General features: G+C 43.0%; 1 protein-coding gene across 2 annotated transcripts in view; it reads left to right on the top strand.

Moving 5' to 3' along the window:
• The window catches only part of PCDH15 (protocadherin related 15), a 324226-nt gene that overhangs the window by 292190 nt on the left and 16085 nt on the right, over window positions 1-15951 (top strand). For both annotated transcript variants that reach the window (XM_058841858.1, XM_058841859.1), the window contains exons 29-31: window positions 4072-4248; window positions 10038-10256; window positions 13039-13149. In XM_058841858.1, the coding sequence (XP_058697841.1) occupies window positions 4072-4248; window positions 10038-10256; window positions 13039-13149 (507 nt within the window). The remainder of the gene's footprint in view (window positions 1-4071; window positions 4249-10037; window positions 10257-13038; window positions 13150-15951) is intronic.

Here is a 15951-nt window from a genome sequence, read left to right as displayed (position 1 = left end):
AGAAGGGCTGGAATTGGTCCTTGTCTCTTTGGGTCAGTCCAGTTGAAAATCCAGGGGTTTCATTGTCAATTATTAATCTCACAAAGACTCCACACGGCCAGAATTTGGCTGGAATAGAATAGCAGAGGAGTTAATTAAAGCACTTGAAAAGTCTGTATTGATGCTGATGGCAGGGGCTGGATGCTCTCAGCTCTGCATGGTTGCCAAATCTGTATTTTCAAATACCTAGAATACAAATTTATCATTATTACGGCACCAGGTTATTTTTTGGAACTAGAATTTTGGCCAAAAATTATGCAGGATACTGAATCTTCAACACTGTTCATTCCAAGTCTTTGGTAATTTGAGTCCTGAAAGAAGGAATGCTTGAGGGCTATTTTTTTCCATTTCTTACAATATTTTATGTGCTCCAAAAACACAATAGGTTGTTAAATTCCTAAAGAACTTCCTGCTGTGATGCCAGGGTGAACCCCTAAATTTAATCCTTTCTTCTCCAGAGTCTTGTCTGCCTGGAAGGGGATACAGCACCCTCAGGTGTGGATGTAAACACATGACATAGCACTGAGAGCAGGCTGGGAATGTGGTGCTTTATCCCCTTAATCTGCTGCTTTCAGGGATGTTCTAAAAGTACCAGTTCAGGAATTTTCTGAAAGCCCCTTTCCAGTCCCTACAGAGGATGTGCAAGAAAGGTGGAGATGGAAATTTCACAAAAGTGGGAAGTGACAGGACACAGAGGACTGACTTCCAAGTGCCAGAGGGCAGGGATAGATGGGATATTGGGAAGGAATTGTTCCCTGGGAGGGCAGGAGGTGTCCAAGGCCAGGTTGGACTCTGGGGCTTGGAGCAGCCTGGGATAGTGGAAGGTGTCCCTGCCCATGGCAGGGGTGGCACTGGATGGGCTTGAAGGTTCCTTCCAACCCAAACCATTCTGGGACTTCATGGAGCAGAATTCCCCAGCCAAGGGGCAGCTCAGCAGACCAACACCCCTGTATTGTTTTGTTTTTCCATTTATTTTGCATCTAAAGATGCAAAAAAAAAAATAATCTCAGGATTTTCAGGGAACTTTGGGCCTCAGGATCCCTCAATGACAGAGCAACACCTCTTGTCCAGTGTCACTGCTGAGAATCGGGAGAGCTGTGCTAAGGGGGATGTGTTGGGAGGCATTTCCCTCACTGCTGAGCAGCTCCAGTGGACTTGGAGCAGTTGTAAAGGCACATCACCTGTTCTGCTCCTGCTTCCACCTCTTCCACACCACTTGGGAGGATGGGAATGACCCTTGTGACAGACTTATTTTAATTTGAATTCTGCTGATCAATACAGCACAGCTGCAGACACTGTTGTTATTTAAAAGAAGGAATCTAAAAAAAAAATTATTTTTTGTGAGTACCAATCCAAGTAAATGGCCATTTCCAGAGGAGTTCTAACACACCACAGTGTTTTCAGCATCACAAGTTCAGCTGAAGAATTTTTCAAATAACTCTACAGGTAACTGCCCTATTTTTAAGTGAATTCCTTAATTGCAGCTTTTCAGTCTTCAGTATGATTTTATTCTCTGTTTTAAACTAAACTTGCAATTCGTGTGTTTCAAATTGAACACTGCTGCCATTCCTCTGGACTTTGTGGGGTGTCCTGCAATGTCAGTGTAGCCAGTGGCTGCAGTGTACCCATTTCTCAGGAAGTGATACCACAGAATTCCAGACTTACTTGGTTTAGAAGGGACCTTAACATGCATCTCATTCTACCCCCTGCCCTGGGCAGGGGCAGCTTCCACTATCCCAGGCTGCTCCAAGCCCCAAAGTCCAGCCTGGCCTTGGACACTTCCAGGGATCCAGGGGCAGCCACAGCTTCTCTGGGCACCCTGTGCCAGGGCCTGCCCACCCTCCCAGGGAACAATTCCTTCCCAATATCCCATCTATCCCTGCCCTCTGGCACTGGGAAGTCATTCCCTGTGTCCTGTCCCTCCATCCCTTTTCAAAACATTCTGTTTGTTCTTCAGTTTTAATAATGTTTTAGACAAAGATATTATCAAAGGCAATGAATTCCAGTAGGATGCCAGGAATTTCTGAGGAAAGGGAATGTTGTTACTGATTCTGACAGAAGTGACCCTACATTATAACTTTCCAGCCCGACAGAGCATTCCTGTCTTCATTGTAGTAAGAGTTCTGTACAAGGAAACAGAAAAGGACAAGGGGAAACGGCCTCAAGCTGTGCCAGGGGAGGCTCAGGTTGGACACCAGGAGGAATTTCTCCATGGAAAGGGAGCTCAGGCCTTGGCAGGGGCTGCCCAGGGAGGTTTGGAGTCCCCATGCCTGGAGGTGTCCAGGGAAGGGCTGGACGTGGCACTCAGTGCTCTGGGCTGGGGACAAGGTGGGCATCAGGCACAGCTTGGATTCTGGGATTCTGTGATTCCATGGAAAGCATCTCCTCCTGCAGCAAGAGAAGATGATTAAATGCTAATTATGGAGGCAAGTCCTTTACATGTTTGTTCTGCCTGACACTTTGTGCCAAACACCCTTCTAAGAATAGTTGTGGTTTCTTCTTAGCCATTTTCACTCCCTTCATATTTGGTGGGATTTTATATAATCTTCATATCCCAAGTTGGTCCTGTCAGGTTTTCCCTGGGGGAATTATTGTTGCCGAGGTGTCTGTGACAGGTTCTCACCTTGGCTGCATGTGCAGAGCATGCCAGAAGCAGAGATAAGTAGAGTTTTCCATATCTGCAAACAACAGGAGAGCTTGTTCAGAGGACACCACTCCACAGGCACTGTGTCAGCCAATCTGTATCCCTATTTACTCTGCAGTAATTCTATGTATTCACTCCTCAGGTATGACCTGGCTCTGACATACTTGAATTTTTCAAGATCTTATAGAAAAACTTAAAAGCTTACAATGGGTTTTCAGGGCACACTAAATTTCCACACAAAGAGAGAGATGTTCCTTGGATAAATGTGAATCAGGAGTCTTGAAAAATCAGGAGCTGATGGAAATCTTGTGTCAGAAAAAAAAACCCACAACAGCAAAAACACAACCTCAGCAACTGCAGAAAGTTTTGTGTTAAACTTTAACTGTGACATTTTAAAGTCACTGATGTCCTTTTTTTGTGGGAGACGTGTCTTCCTCCACACCCTGGTGCATCCTTGATGGACCAGGCAACACATTCTTGTAGTTCTCTTGCTTTTCCCTCACAGCTCAGCTATTGCTTTGTGATTTTCTGATCATATCAATTAGCCCAATATTTTCTTATAAGTTTATGTGGAACTTTTACGCTTCCAAATCCTCTGCTTTATTTCTCCCTCCTTTTTTTTGGGGTGCAGAGTTGATGATATTTACATTTATGCCCTTCTTTATAAAACTTTCTGTGGGCTTTGAGCAAACCTTTCTTTGTCCCATGTTGGAAACCTCATGAACCTTTAGCAAGTCTGGTTGTTGTTGTTTTTTGTCGATACTGTTGTTATCTCTAAATTCTATGAGCCTTTCTTTCCCCTGCTTGTGGAATCCTGCTGCAGTTTACTTGATTTTATTTCCTGTGGTAAAAGTGTCAGCCCAATATTCCAATTTCCTCCTGCCTGTAAAACCTGGTGCCTTTTGGAGCAGCAGGTGTTGCAGCCCCTGAAATGTTGTGTGATATTGGAGGACTGGATGAAATATCCCACCAAAAATTGTTCAAGTGGTTGTTTCTCTGGGTGAAAATTTATGGAATGCACCCTGTGGAAGGCTGGAATGGAAGTGCTGGAATCATATAACTTAATAAAAGGCTGACAAGGGGATTTTGTGTGAAATATAGGTGGTGATTCTCATGAGCCATTTTAAAACTCGACTGGGGTCATAAATACAAAGAGCTCGACTTAAGGACACAATTTCTGAAGACCTCTCTGAGCACTGCTGAGCTTTTCTCAGGAGTTCAGCATTTCAGAGGTTATGTGGAGCAGCGATTCCTTTTTAAAAGTGCTCTGAAGGTCAAAATCCTTCTTATCCTATGGGTTTTGCCTATCAGTACCTCATTTGGACTGGGGTCAGTGATGAGTGGCACAAATCAATCACTGCAGCTTTCTAGCTCCGTCTTCCCTTTAGGATTTTGGAACGCTATGTCCAGGACCAGATTCCGGGGGCGACGGTCGTGGTGGAATCCATTGGAGCACGGAGGTTTGGGGATGGATATTCTGAGGAGGATTACACCAAGTCTGACCTCATGGTCTACGCCATCGACCCACAAACCAACAGAGCCATCATGAGGAACGAACTTTTTAAGTGAGTATTTGCTTTATTGATCTCCCTCTATTTCCATGGATAGTTTAGGAATCTGTTGGTCTGTTAGAAGCTGCTTCAGCACAACGGGAACAGAAAAATCCATTGAAACAGCTGCTGCATGGATATCCACTATGGATACCTTGGGAGTTTGCCACTTCCTAGTTCAGTCCAGTGCCTTGGGCTAAATTGTCCCAATCCACATGATTCAGGCATTGTCCCCACGACAGCTTGTAATAGGTTTTGTCCACCTTGTGAGGAGCTTCCAACTGAAATTCCTCCAAGGAATTTCCTTCCTTATGTACCCAAAATCCTGTGTGATCTTCAGGCTTTGGAGCTGCTGAGTTGACCTGCAGGCTTCGCACAGTTTCGGAGAGTTTCGGAGAGGAGAGGGAGAGGAGACTCGAGGAGAGGGGACTCGAGGGGAGGGGAGGGGAGGGGAGGGGAGGGGAGGGGAGGGGAGGGGAGGGGAGGGGAGGGGAGGGGAGGGGAGGGGAGGGGAGGAGAGGAGAGGAGAGGTTCGGAGAGGAGAGGTTCGGAGAGGAGAGGAGAGGTTCGGAGAGGTTCGGAGAGGTTCGGAGAGGAGAGGTTCGGAGAGGAGAGGAGAGGTTCGGAGAGGAGAGGAGAGGTTCGGAGAGGAGAGGAGAGGTTCGGAGAGGAGAGGTTCGGAGAGGTTCGGAGAGGTTCGGAGAGGTTCGGAGAGGTTCGGAGAGGAGAGGAGAGGAGAGGAGAGGAGAGGAGAGGAGAGGAGAGGAGAGGAGAGGAGAGGAGAGGAGAGGAGAGGAGAGGAGAGGAGAGGAGAGGAGAGGAGAGGAGAGGAGAGGAGAGTGGGTTGCACCTCATGTAAAACCAACTGGGACATTTCCCTGTGCACACTTCTACACAGGAGATCAGGCTCTTCCAAATGCACATCAGATTTTTCTTCTAAAGGAAGAAAAAACCTTTTTTTGTTGTTGCTGGTTTTGTTTTTTCACATGTTCCACCTTGGTGCTGGTTTTTCTCTCGGTGAGAACCCCACCTGGCTCTTCTGTGCTGAGCACATCCTCAGCAGCCTGGCAGGAAAAGGCTGCAGGGAAATGGGGCTGGAAAAGGGCTTCTTCCTGAGCTCCTGGTGAGCTGTAGGTGAACTGCAGCATAGGAAAGCTCTACAGATATTCAGATTTTATAGGCTGGGAAAGATAATTGAGATCAATCTGAGCAAGTTTGGGAGCTCCTCAAATTAATTCTCCTTTGAACATGTCTGTCAGCAAAGCAACTGCACTGGAAAATCCAATCAATTACAACCTGGGGGTTGTTATTGCAGGTTAATTCCATGTCAAAAATTAGGCCTTTTGTCTTCTTTTTTTAGTTTTTCCAGGCTCAGTTTTATTATAACTTTGGGTGCAAAATTCAAGCATCCATTGGTGCTTTAAATTCCTGTGTTCCACCAAGGTCTAGGCTTATGTTCACATCATCCTATGTATTTTTTTTATTCTTGAGATGTTCTCCTCTGGGCTGTTTTAATTCTTCTAATCACCTATACCTTTCTCTGAACTCACTCCAGTTTTCCAGCATAATTTTTCTGAACTAGGTATATAAAAAATGAATATTTTATATAAAATTTTTATATTAAATATATTTAATAGCAACAACAACTTTCAGGGGGTAGCAATAGAGCCTCCTTCCTTCTCCTGGCATTTGTTTTTAGGTGTCCCTATGGGCATTCAGTCTTTTCAGGTCTCAATGATGCTCTGTGTGTTTGTGGTCACTTGTCCCAGTATTGGTCATTCCAAGAATGGAGTCATTGTGATGTTTTCCCAGTTTATTCAAGATTCTGACACCCTTTTCCTCCTCCCTTTGAACAACTGTCACTAAATTCACTACTATCAGGATATGTAAATCAGCTGTTACCTGAACAGGGAGAGAGTTGGCTCTTTGAATTCCAGGAAAAATAAATTTTTCCTTTTGCAGGCTCTCTTCATGGTCAGAAAAAAATGTCCCTCTTCCTTTTGGTGCCCTTTGGAAATACTGGAATGTCTTCTCAAGGATGTTCGGATGTCCAGTGAAGTAGCCAGGGCAGAATAGAGCTAAGATGGCTTAAAAGTCAGAGTTTCTAACAGGAAAGGTAGGGGGATTCATCTGAGAAACAACTTCATTAAAATGCTCCCTGTGCCTGCACACTCAGATTTTTAGGAGCGTTTTTTTCTCCTCTTCAAAAGCTTTTAAATATTTAAATCACCAAAATCCCAGGGAATGCTTCTCCGGCTTTAGGGTAGAGGTGAGTGACTGTCAGCTCACTGGAGTAAGGAGACAGTTTTGCAGTTGGATTTCCCAAGTTTTCACTGGAAAGTGGGAGACCCTCAGAAGATTTGTGCCAGGGATGTACCCAAAGCTAAGATTCTGACCTCCTAAAAAGATAAAGGTCCCTTCTGGGAGCTGGATTTCAGAGGGGATGGCTCAGGGTTCCTCCTGCCATGGTCAGAGGACACTTCAGCAGTGGTTGTCCCCTCACTGGGAAGCCGTGAGTCCCAACCAGCCAAGACCGTGAGTCTGCCAGCCAAGAGTCTGCTCTGGATCTGACAGAAAAGGGATCAGTGGGAGAAGGGATCATTTAATAAACTGTATATAATGGGAGAAAGGTGAATAAGTCCGAAAGGAACAGAACATCCAGTTTTAAACATGTAATTACTAATAAGGAAGATAAATGCACACAGGTGATTTTCCAAGTGTTCAGCAATTCCATGATGTATCCAGGACCAACAGCACAGAATTAGTGACTTCTGCCAGCTGGGGTTTTTACACCAAATGATTGTGTATTGGAAGATACCTGTGGCTTTTCCGGAATGTGTTTTTTGGGAACACCTGCTGTGTTCCTGCTTCTAAAGCAGAGTGGAGGCTCTGATTTAATGGAATTTCTTGTGAACCTGTCACTGTTTAAAAATAATTGTGAAGGTCAAATGCGAGGGGAATTGAGGATGAGGTGGAATAGCAGATGGAGAACTGCAGGGATACAGGCAGGAGTCAGGGATCCAAACCCAAAGCAGCTGGAGTTAGGAGAAGAGGGTGCACACAGCAGGTCACCAAGCTGAACAGAGTCACAGTTGTCACCATGAACCAAAGCATGAGGCTCTCGTAATACATAATATTAATCCCACAATAAATCCAGGAAAATGTTTTGCTGGAAAACAAAGGCATTATTTAGAAGTTGTGGATGTACCAGCCAGTGCCAGGGGGTAAAACACATGTGTCTATCAAGTCATGCAGAATTTTCCCTGTCCTGTACTTTGTAAAACTGATACACAACTAGAGTGTTATTAAAGGACATGGAATGATTCACACAAACGCTTCTTAGTGGGTGACAGAAAAACGAGAGTTTTATTCTCTTGACTCCGGTATTTATAGATTCTTGACGATGACCAGGGATGGGATAATTAAGTTACCACTTTCCTAATCACACTGGTCATGTGAAACATCCATCAAAAGAATTTTCTTAGAAGAAATGTAGACACATCTATGTTTATAGTTACTTTCCCGGTAAAGTGTCTAAAACAAAATCAGAAGGCTTATTTTTCAGGGTGACACTAGAGATCCGTATTCTTCCTTCAGACTGTTATGATTGATTACCTGAAGTTTTTGTTAATCAGGGATCTCATAAAACAGAGTAATTTAGGTTGGAAAGAACCTCTGAGCTCATCAGGTCCAACCCTTAAATGCAGCACTTCCAAACCCACCACTAAACCACGTCTTCACATCTACACAGTTTATCAACACCTCCAGGCATGGGGACTCCAAACCTCCCTGGGCAGCCCCTGCCAAGGCCTGAGCTCCCTTGCCATGGAGAAATTCCTCCTGGTGTCCAACCTGAGCCTTCCCTGGCACAGCTTGAGGCCGTTTCCCCTTGTCCTGTCCCTGTTCCCTGGCAGCAGAGCCCGACCCCCCCTGGCTGTCCCCTCCTGTCAGGGAGTTGTGCAGAGCCAGAAGGTTCCCCTGAGCCTCCTTTGCTCCAGGCTGAGCCCCTTTCCCAGCTCCCTCAGCCACTCCTTATCTGATTTTTGCTCCAAATCTGTTTGATTACACCCCAAAAATGGGCTTGAATAGTACCTGTACTTCACTATGCCCTGCCTCTTCCACAACCCCCTAAAAGACTCTGAGGGCACTCAGATAATTTCCCAGACTGAAACGTTCAGCCTCCTTTCCTATCTTTTAAAGGGAAGAGGCTTTGATTTATTGGAGCATAAAAACCAGTTGAATCCAACAAATTCCTCCTGCATAAATTAAGTGGAAAATGTCCCCTGTTAAAAAGAAACTGTGTGAAGCTCCTGCACAACGTGTCAGGTTCCATCACGGAGTAAACGCTCACGGCTGAGTTACGAACCTGTTAAAAAGGCTCTGTCGGGAAAATGCCAGAGGAATTTCAACCAGGAGAGATGGTTAAAATCATCCAGGGATTTAATGCCGTCCTGCTGAGAAGGCTTTTGCCAGCTCAAAGGATGAGGGACATGCACCAGTGACATCTAGTGAGCAGCAAGAGAATGTTTATATCCACTTTATGCTATCATTTAGCTTGGAAAAGGGTTTTTTTTCTCAAGTACCAAGGAAATGGCTTATGAAAGGCATCAGGAATGGGAATTATTCTTCCAGACACCTTTGTGAGGGTGGGGGTGAGCAGCCTCGTTGCCCTCAGTATCATGAAACCAGCCCAAATTCATGATTCAGGACGAACTGTTCTGCTTGTGCTGAGATACAGTTCATCTGTTACACACCCTGAGCAGAATGGATTCTCCCCAGATTTCCAAAATTAAAAACAGGGACAAGAAATGCTACGAAGATTTATCAGGAAATTAATCTGAGGGGAAGTCAATTGTAAGAAATTATTGCCCTTGCAGAAATGGTCTTTGAGGAGTGGAATTTCTGTCTCATGATCAGAGTAAGGAAATCAAAGCTATATTCAGAGTTTATACACAAAAATACTTACAGAAGCTTTTTGTTATTCTTTATTTGAAGTTTTCTGGAGGATTTTTTCCCCTCATTTTTCTCCAGGAGAACCAGTGTACATGTAAAGAATGTGGAATTTTGCTATAGCTCCCACCTTTTAGGACCCTCCATCTAAACACATTTCTTACTTTTGTCTTTGGAGCTGGGCAGCTTGTGAGACACTCAATCCTCACGTCTGGAGTGATCCAAGGATTTTTATTTTACTTCAGAAGTTAAAGCCTTGGACAATGTATTTTTTGTCCAGCAAAGAATTTCCCTAAGGAGCTGAGCAAATCCTCTGAAAATTGTCTGATTTTAGGGTAACAGCAACCATAGAATCATTAAGGGTGGAAAAGACATCTGAGGTCATCAAATCCAACATTGCCCAGCACTGCCAAGGCCACCACGACCTCATGTCCCCAAGTGCCACATCCATGGGTTTTTTTAACACTTCCAGGGATGGTGACGCCACCTCTGCCTTGGGCAAGACCAAGGTGATCTTTTGGGCAGAGTGGTCCTCAGGAATGTGTCCAGGAATGGTTGGTTGATTCTTGAGATCAAAGCAGAGAAGGAAAAGCAAGGCCTTTGTGATGCCAGTGATAACTTTGTGCCCCTGGAAATCAGGATAAGCTCAGCTCAGCCCTTCATTTCAGTGTTTAAACTGTGTCCTGGTGTTAAGTACATTTGAATTCTCCCTGACACCGGGATTACAGGGAATTGCCACCATTCCAAGGCCCACAAAGACAATATAGGTGCTTCATTGGGCTATTAACCCGCCGTAATTAAAACTCTCTTCATGAACTTGGCCCTAATAGTGGGGTGTTTTTGTCCCATTGAAGGTTCCTGGATGGCAAACTGCTGGATATCAACAAGGAGTTCCAGCCCTACCTGGGCCAGGGTGGGCGAATCCTGGAGATCCGCACACCAGACGTGGTGGCCAACGTGAAGAAGCAGGCGCAGGCCGTGGGCTACACGGAGGGGGCACTGCTAGCCCTGGCTGTCATCATCATCCTGTGCTGCATGCCAGCCATCCTCATCGTCATGGTCAGCTACCGGCAGTGAGTACCCTTCTTCTCCCCTCCCAGGGCTTGTCATGTCGCAGTAGAGCTGCTGCATTTCATAGCAGAGCTGCTTTGATGATTATTCGTCACCGCGATATTAATTTCTATTTATTATTTCCTATTTCTATAATATTTTGTATGTATTATCTATATTATGTCAATTAATTTCTGGGTTTAATCCCCTGCTCACCACAAGGGTTGCCCAGTGTTTGGTGTGATGAACATGGGGGCTTCCTAACATGGTGCAGGATTTTTGTGCCAAAACACTGGCTCAAAACGCAGGTGTTGGACACAGAAGTGACAATTCAGAGCTGAATTCCATACATAAAAAAACCAAAAAAATGATTGAGGAAAAGGTGCTTTTTTTCAAGCAATGAATCAAAAATCAAATTAGAGGATGTTTTTTCTTAAATCCTAAACTATTTTTTCCTGAGCTTCTTAATTGCATATGTTTCCTGGAGAGATGGTTTTCTGTGATTTTAGGGCAACATCTGAAATATTTTTTGATATTTTCTCTTGCCTCTTATACACTGAAAAGATTTCAGTAATCGGCTGATAAATTAATTCAAATCAACATCTGCAACGAGTTCCTCTCAACTAAAATTTTCAGGTCTACTCATATATAAAATCAATGCATTTGGACTTAAAGGCTTCATACCTATTAATTTATTTAAATATATATATCTATTCATAGATTTATTCTTTGACTAAATACTATATTCATAAATTTACCTATACATTATAGTCCGGTTCATAGATTTATAAATCCAATTATTCACTCATTTATTCTTTAACTAATGATTATATTCACATCCCCTTTTCTCTATTTCGGGTGAAGAGAAAAAACCTTTTAAAGAACTTCTTTTAAAAAAGTTTGGAAGAGCTAGACCAACTTCTGCAGCATTGAGATGGCAGGTCATTCACAAACTGCTCTTCCTCTCTCAGAATTCTATGGAAAATTTGCTTCCATGAGCCAGTTTATCTTGCAATTGGTTGGTGGCTGTTATCTGAATTACAGATTCCTGAAAGAAATGAAACTGCCTCATTTTTCCTTGGCATCTGTTAGATTATCTGAACATCATCAATCTCTTTTAGGAGCTCTCAGGAATCTGTTTAAATTCATTTCATCCAAAAATCCCATTTTTCCCATCTAGAAATCTGACTCGGAGTGGGATTTATAGCAGCCCATTGTGAATAAATTGTGGTTTTATGGAGAGTGCCAAAGAAAATGAAAGGAATTTTAGAGTTAATTTAAAATCCTGAGCCTTATGGTTTGTTTTTGCATTCCAGCCGTTTTCACTCCTTTTCCAAAGGAATCTCAGTATTTTTCCTGAAATATTTCTTTAGTAATAAATCTAAAACTGACTCCTTTGAAATCTAGTATCCAGCACAAACCTGTAAGGTACTTATAAATTATTTATTGTTTACTAATCACAAAAGAATGACATCTTCTAAATAATAACAAAAAATAATGCTTCTTCATTATGAAAAGTATTTTATATACAGTTTTGAAATATGGTAAAGTGGGAAGATATAAATAAAATAACAATTATATTATTTATATCGTTATATAAAAATAATTCATTATAAAGAAACACATCTAAAAATGTGCCTGCTTAAAAAAAAAAACCAGGAGAAATATTCATGTTTTCATGTCTCGCTTTTATTCCCTGCTGTAATTCGTATTTCTGCTGACTACAGAATTGTTTCCAGGGGATCAAAAATAGCAGCCAAATGCTGTTCAGCTCTGGAAGTTCTGATCCTTTAAACAAGTCATTAATTCTGGAATTTGATGTGTGGAATAATTAAGTAGCCTGTAGTTTATTACTGCTGTTATGTCGCTGTTATGGGCAGTTGTTGGAAGTAGAATTTATTTAACCTTCCTTTTTATCTCTTTTTTTGCAACCAAACAGATTCAAGGAGTAAGTATTTATTTCCAGCTTTGTTTCTTCCAGCTTCCACAGGAATACTGACAAATTTTGTTAACAAAACTTATTAAATGTAAGGGGTTGGTTGTTTTTTAATTTCTGTACTCAGCTTGCTCCTGAACTCCTGGGGTGAGGAGTTTAAAAGTGATTTATTTATATGGCTAGTTGGTGTCATTGGGGTATAGCAGCCACATCACCCCAGTGGTGCTCCCCACACGAGTAGCTTTGTTTTCTAGACAGAGAACAGAAATTTATTCTGCAGTGATTTTACACCATATTAAAAAAAAAAAAAAAAAAAAAATTCAGGAAAAATTGTTAATGGAACAGAAATTTCCCAGCATTTTTCCACTAAGAAAAATGAGTTCTGAGTGGTTAAGGGGGAGTGGCATCAAACTGAAAGAAGTAGGTTTAGATGGGATATTGGGAAGAAGTTCTTATCTGGAGGGTGGGCAGGCTCTGGCACAGGGTGCCCAGAGCAGCTGTGGCTGCCCCTGGATCCCTGGAAGTGTCCAAGGCCAGGCTGGACTCTGGGGCTTGGAGCAGCCTGGGATAGTGGAAGGTGTCCCTGCCCATGGAAGGGCATGGCACTGGATGGGCTTTTTAAGGTCCTTTCCAACACAAACCATTCTGGAATCTGGGAAACTATGGGATTCCACCAAATCAGAACAACCAGGAGCTGGAAAATCCAGGAGAAAATTATCATGTTACTACTTTGATGAAGACAAAATCCAGGGGTGTTTATTAACCACAGGGCAAGAACATAGAAAACCTCACCTTTTGGCATTTTTTTGGAGGCGTGTTTTGGGGTGTTCCTGATGAGTATTTCTCCTTCTTCCCGTGGCCTTCCAAAGGCGACAGGCTGAGTGTGCCAAGACTGCAAGGATCCAGATGGCTCTTCCAGCAGGAAAACCAACTGGAGCCGTGGCAAACAACCTCTATGAGGAGCTTGGAGATAGCACCATGTGAGTATTCCTTGAGATCCATCCAGAAAATCACTGCCTCGGGCAACCTGGGTTAGTGGGAGGAGTCCCTGCTCATGACAGAGGGTGGAATGAGATGGGTTTTAAGGTCCCTCCCAGTCCAAACTATTCTAGGATTCCGGCATTCTATGAAATCGTTTCATGCAGTCTCTGTGCATAAGGTTTTCCTCATTCCTCAGCTGCTTGGGGTTCTCCAATATCCAGAAAAGAAACAGGCTGGGTCTGGAAGGTGGGAAAAAACAATTTAATCTTCTTGTAATGCATGGGGGAACCTATAAGAGACTTCAAGTGGGAAAAAAGGTTTCACTAGACGGTTTTCCTAAGAACAAGATACTACAGCAGGTCACTGCTGCCAGGATTGGATTCCTTGACACATCCAGGCCATCATTCCACATTTTCCAAAGGTGTTGACTAAACACATCCAATAAAATCCATTCTTATCCATTGCACACATCTGAAATGATAATTCCCTGAAAATTGCTGCCCTAAAGTCCCCATTTCCTATAGTCAGAAGTGCTCAGTTTGTTACGGCTTTTTTTTTTGTTCTAAGTTTAAACCTGTTTAAATATTGAAATTAAAGGAACTGTCAAAGCACAGAAACCCCTGGTAGCTCAATAAACGCATCTTTTACCTCTTACACGCTCATAAAATAATAATCTTGCAAGGCTGCCTTTCTTTTCATGCCTCTGTAAACCTGAAGTTGATGGACTCCAATAGCAATTTAACCCTCAGTAGGAAAATACTCCAGACAGTTATTATTTGTCTGATACTGGGGAGGCTGTTGATAAGCTTTGCCACACTTCCTCATCTCTATTTATATTTGAAAACCAAGGAGTGCTGAAGAGCCCAGCTTGAATAATATTTGGAGCAGGTAGGGAGTGAGTGGATGGTGGAAATGAGGATTGCTCTGTTTTCAGTTGTGATGAAATTTCAGAAAGTTGAAATTTTCCAGCCGCTGTGATGGAGTTTATAAAATGTTACAGGGTCATGACAGAGCTTTAACTCTTGGACAACTGAGTGCAGTCTCTGCATGTGAAATAATTCCAGGGCTTGAGCTTTTATGGGTAAATAGGGGGCTAAAAAATGCTAGGAGCAGGAATAGTTTCTCCTCAGAGCTGAATTTTTGCCTTTTGCCTTTATCAAGTTATGCTTGGGCAGAAAGGGAAGTAAAACATGTGAAAAAAGTTTTTTTTAATAGGAGCACTTCTCTTTGTGAGTCACATCTGTACCCTTATGCAGGGAGGTGCCAGCTGGACAAAATTCACTTTTTTTTGCACTAAACCAAATTTCTGCTGAAATTAATTATGTGATACTAAACCCAGAAAAAGCCTTGTTGTGCTGTGTTTTATCTGCAAAGGTTTTTTGGGGTTTAGTACTGCCCCAAAGAGGTGCCAGTTCCCAGATCTGCAGTATTGACTTTGAGGCTTAGGTTTATGTTAATTTGGACAAAAAATAGTCTTCATTGCACCAAAAAAGCTGCTGTAGTTGGAATATTTTCTCTCAGATGTCTTTGCATACAACCAAGGCTTATCCGTCATGCTGAGGAACTGATTAAACACAGAAATCCTTCAAAGATAAATCAAAATCCATAGGATTTGCAAGGAAATAACAGGCTTCAGTAAATAAAATTACAAATTAACTTTTTCTTCCCCATTAAATATTTTACTGCAGGTATACCTTAGGAAATTCGTATTTGGGAAAAATCTTTTATTGCCATTTTTCATGAGTTTTAGTATATTTTTCCCTGTTTTAGTTGTCCTAAGTTTGTCATCTTTCATTTGCAGTGTCTTGTTTGCTTTCTTTGGTGTTTGTAGCAAATGAAATGGAACAAAGCTCTTTAGTTTTAAATCTGCCTTGTCTCACCATTTTCGTTTTTCCCTGTCTTTGGATCCTTAGGCATCAGTAAGTAAGCTTATTTCATTGTCTTAGTATTTGTAGCTGGTAGAAATTAGTTAATTTTCCTTCCAGAAATTCCCATCCAGCCTTGCAAGGTGAAGCTCATATTTTATTTGTCCATTGAGCAGGAAAGACATTTACTGGGAAGTTCCAATACTTCTGTGCTTCTTTATCCCTCTTCTTGGAAGCAGAGAGAGGAAGGGTGATTGCTGAACTTGAAAGGCATTATTTCTGAATCCAAAGGGTCAAAAAAATCCAAACCAATACTGAACATGAACAGAAGATTGCTGGGAGTTCATGGATTTATGGCTGGGTTTAAACCTTCCTTGGCTGTCAATTCCAATCCCATGCAAGGCCTGTAGAGTCTGAGTTCACAGAAACTGAACTCTCTGGCCCTCAGTGATAGAAACAGCTCCACACAAACAGAAAAACATGGTGGGGTCACCTCAGCTCTCAGAGGCCTCTTGTAGAGCGAGGAAGAGGCTGAGGAGCTTTTGAAATAATCTGCTCCAGTGGCAGAAAGGTGGTGGCACCTTCTGCTGGAGGGGCTCCTTCAAGTTCAGTCACTGCTTCTCTGTAGATGCCCCTCAGTAGATGAAGTGCTTGGCTGACCTCAAATTTGGCTTGTTCAGAAATCAGAGTTCCTTTATTGCTCAGGGGCCCAGCACAGGAGGGACCTGGAGCTGCTGGAGAGAGTCCAGGGGAGGCACCAGGATGATCAGAGGGATGGAGCAGCTCTGCTGGGAGGAAAGGCTGGCACAGCTGGGATTGTTCAGCCTGGAGAGGAGAAGCTTTGGGGTGACCTCACTGTGGCCTTCCAGTGCCTGAAGGAGCTGACAAGAAATACACAGAAACAATTCCAAGGGATGGAGGACCAGGACACAGGGA

Source organism: Poecile atricapillus, chromosome 6, assembly GCF_030490865.1.
Source record: "Poecile atricapillus isolate bPoeAtr1 chromosome 6, bPoeAtr1.hap1, whole genome shotgun sequence".
NCBI classification, from domain to species: Eukaryota; Metazoa; Chordata; class Aves; order Passeriformes; family Paridae; genus Poecile; species Poecile atricapillus.
Note: the sequence above shows the minus strand (reverse complement) of the source record. Positions and strands in the feature narration are given on the sequence as shown.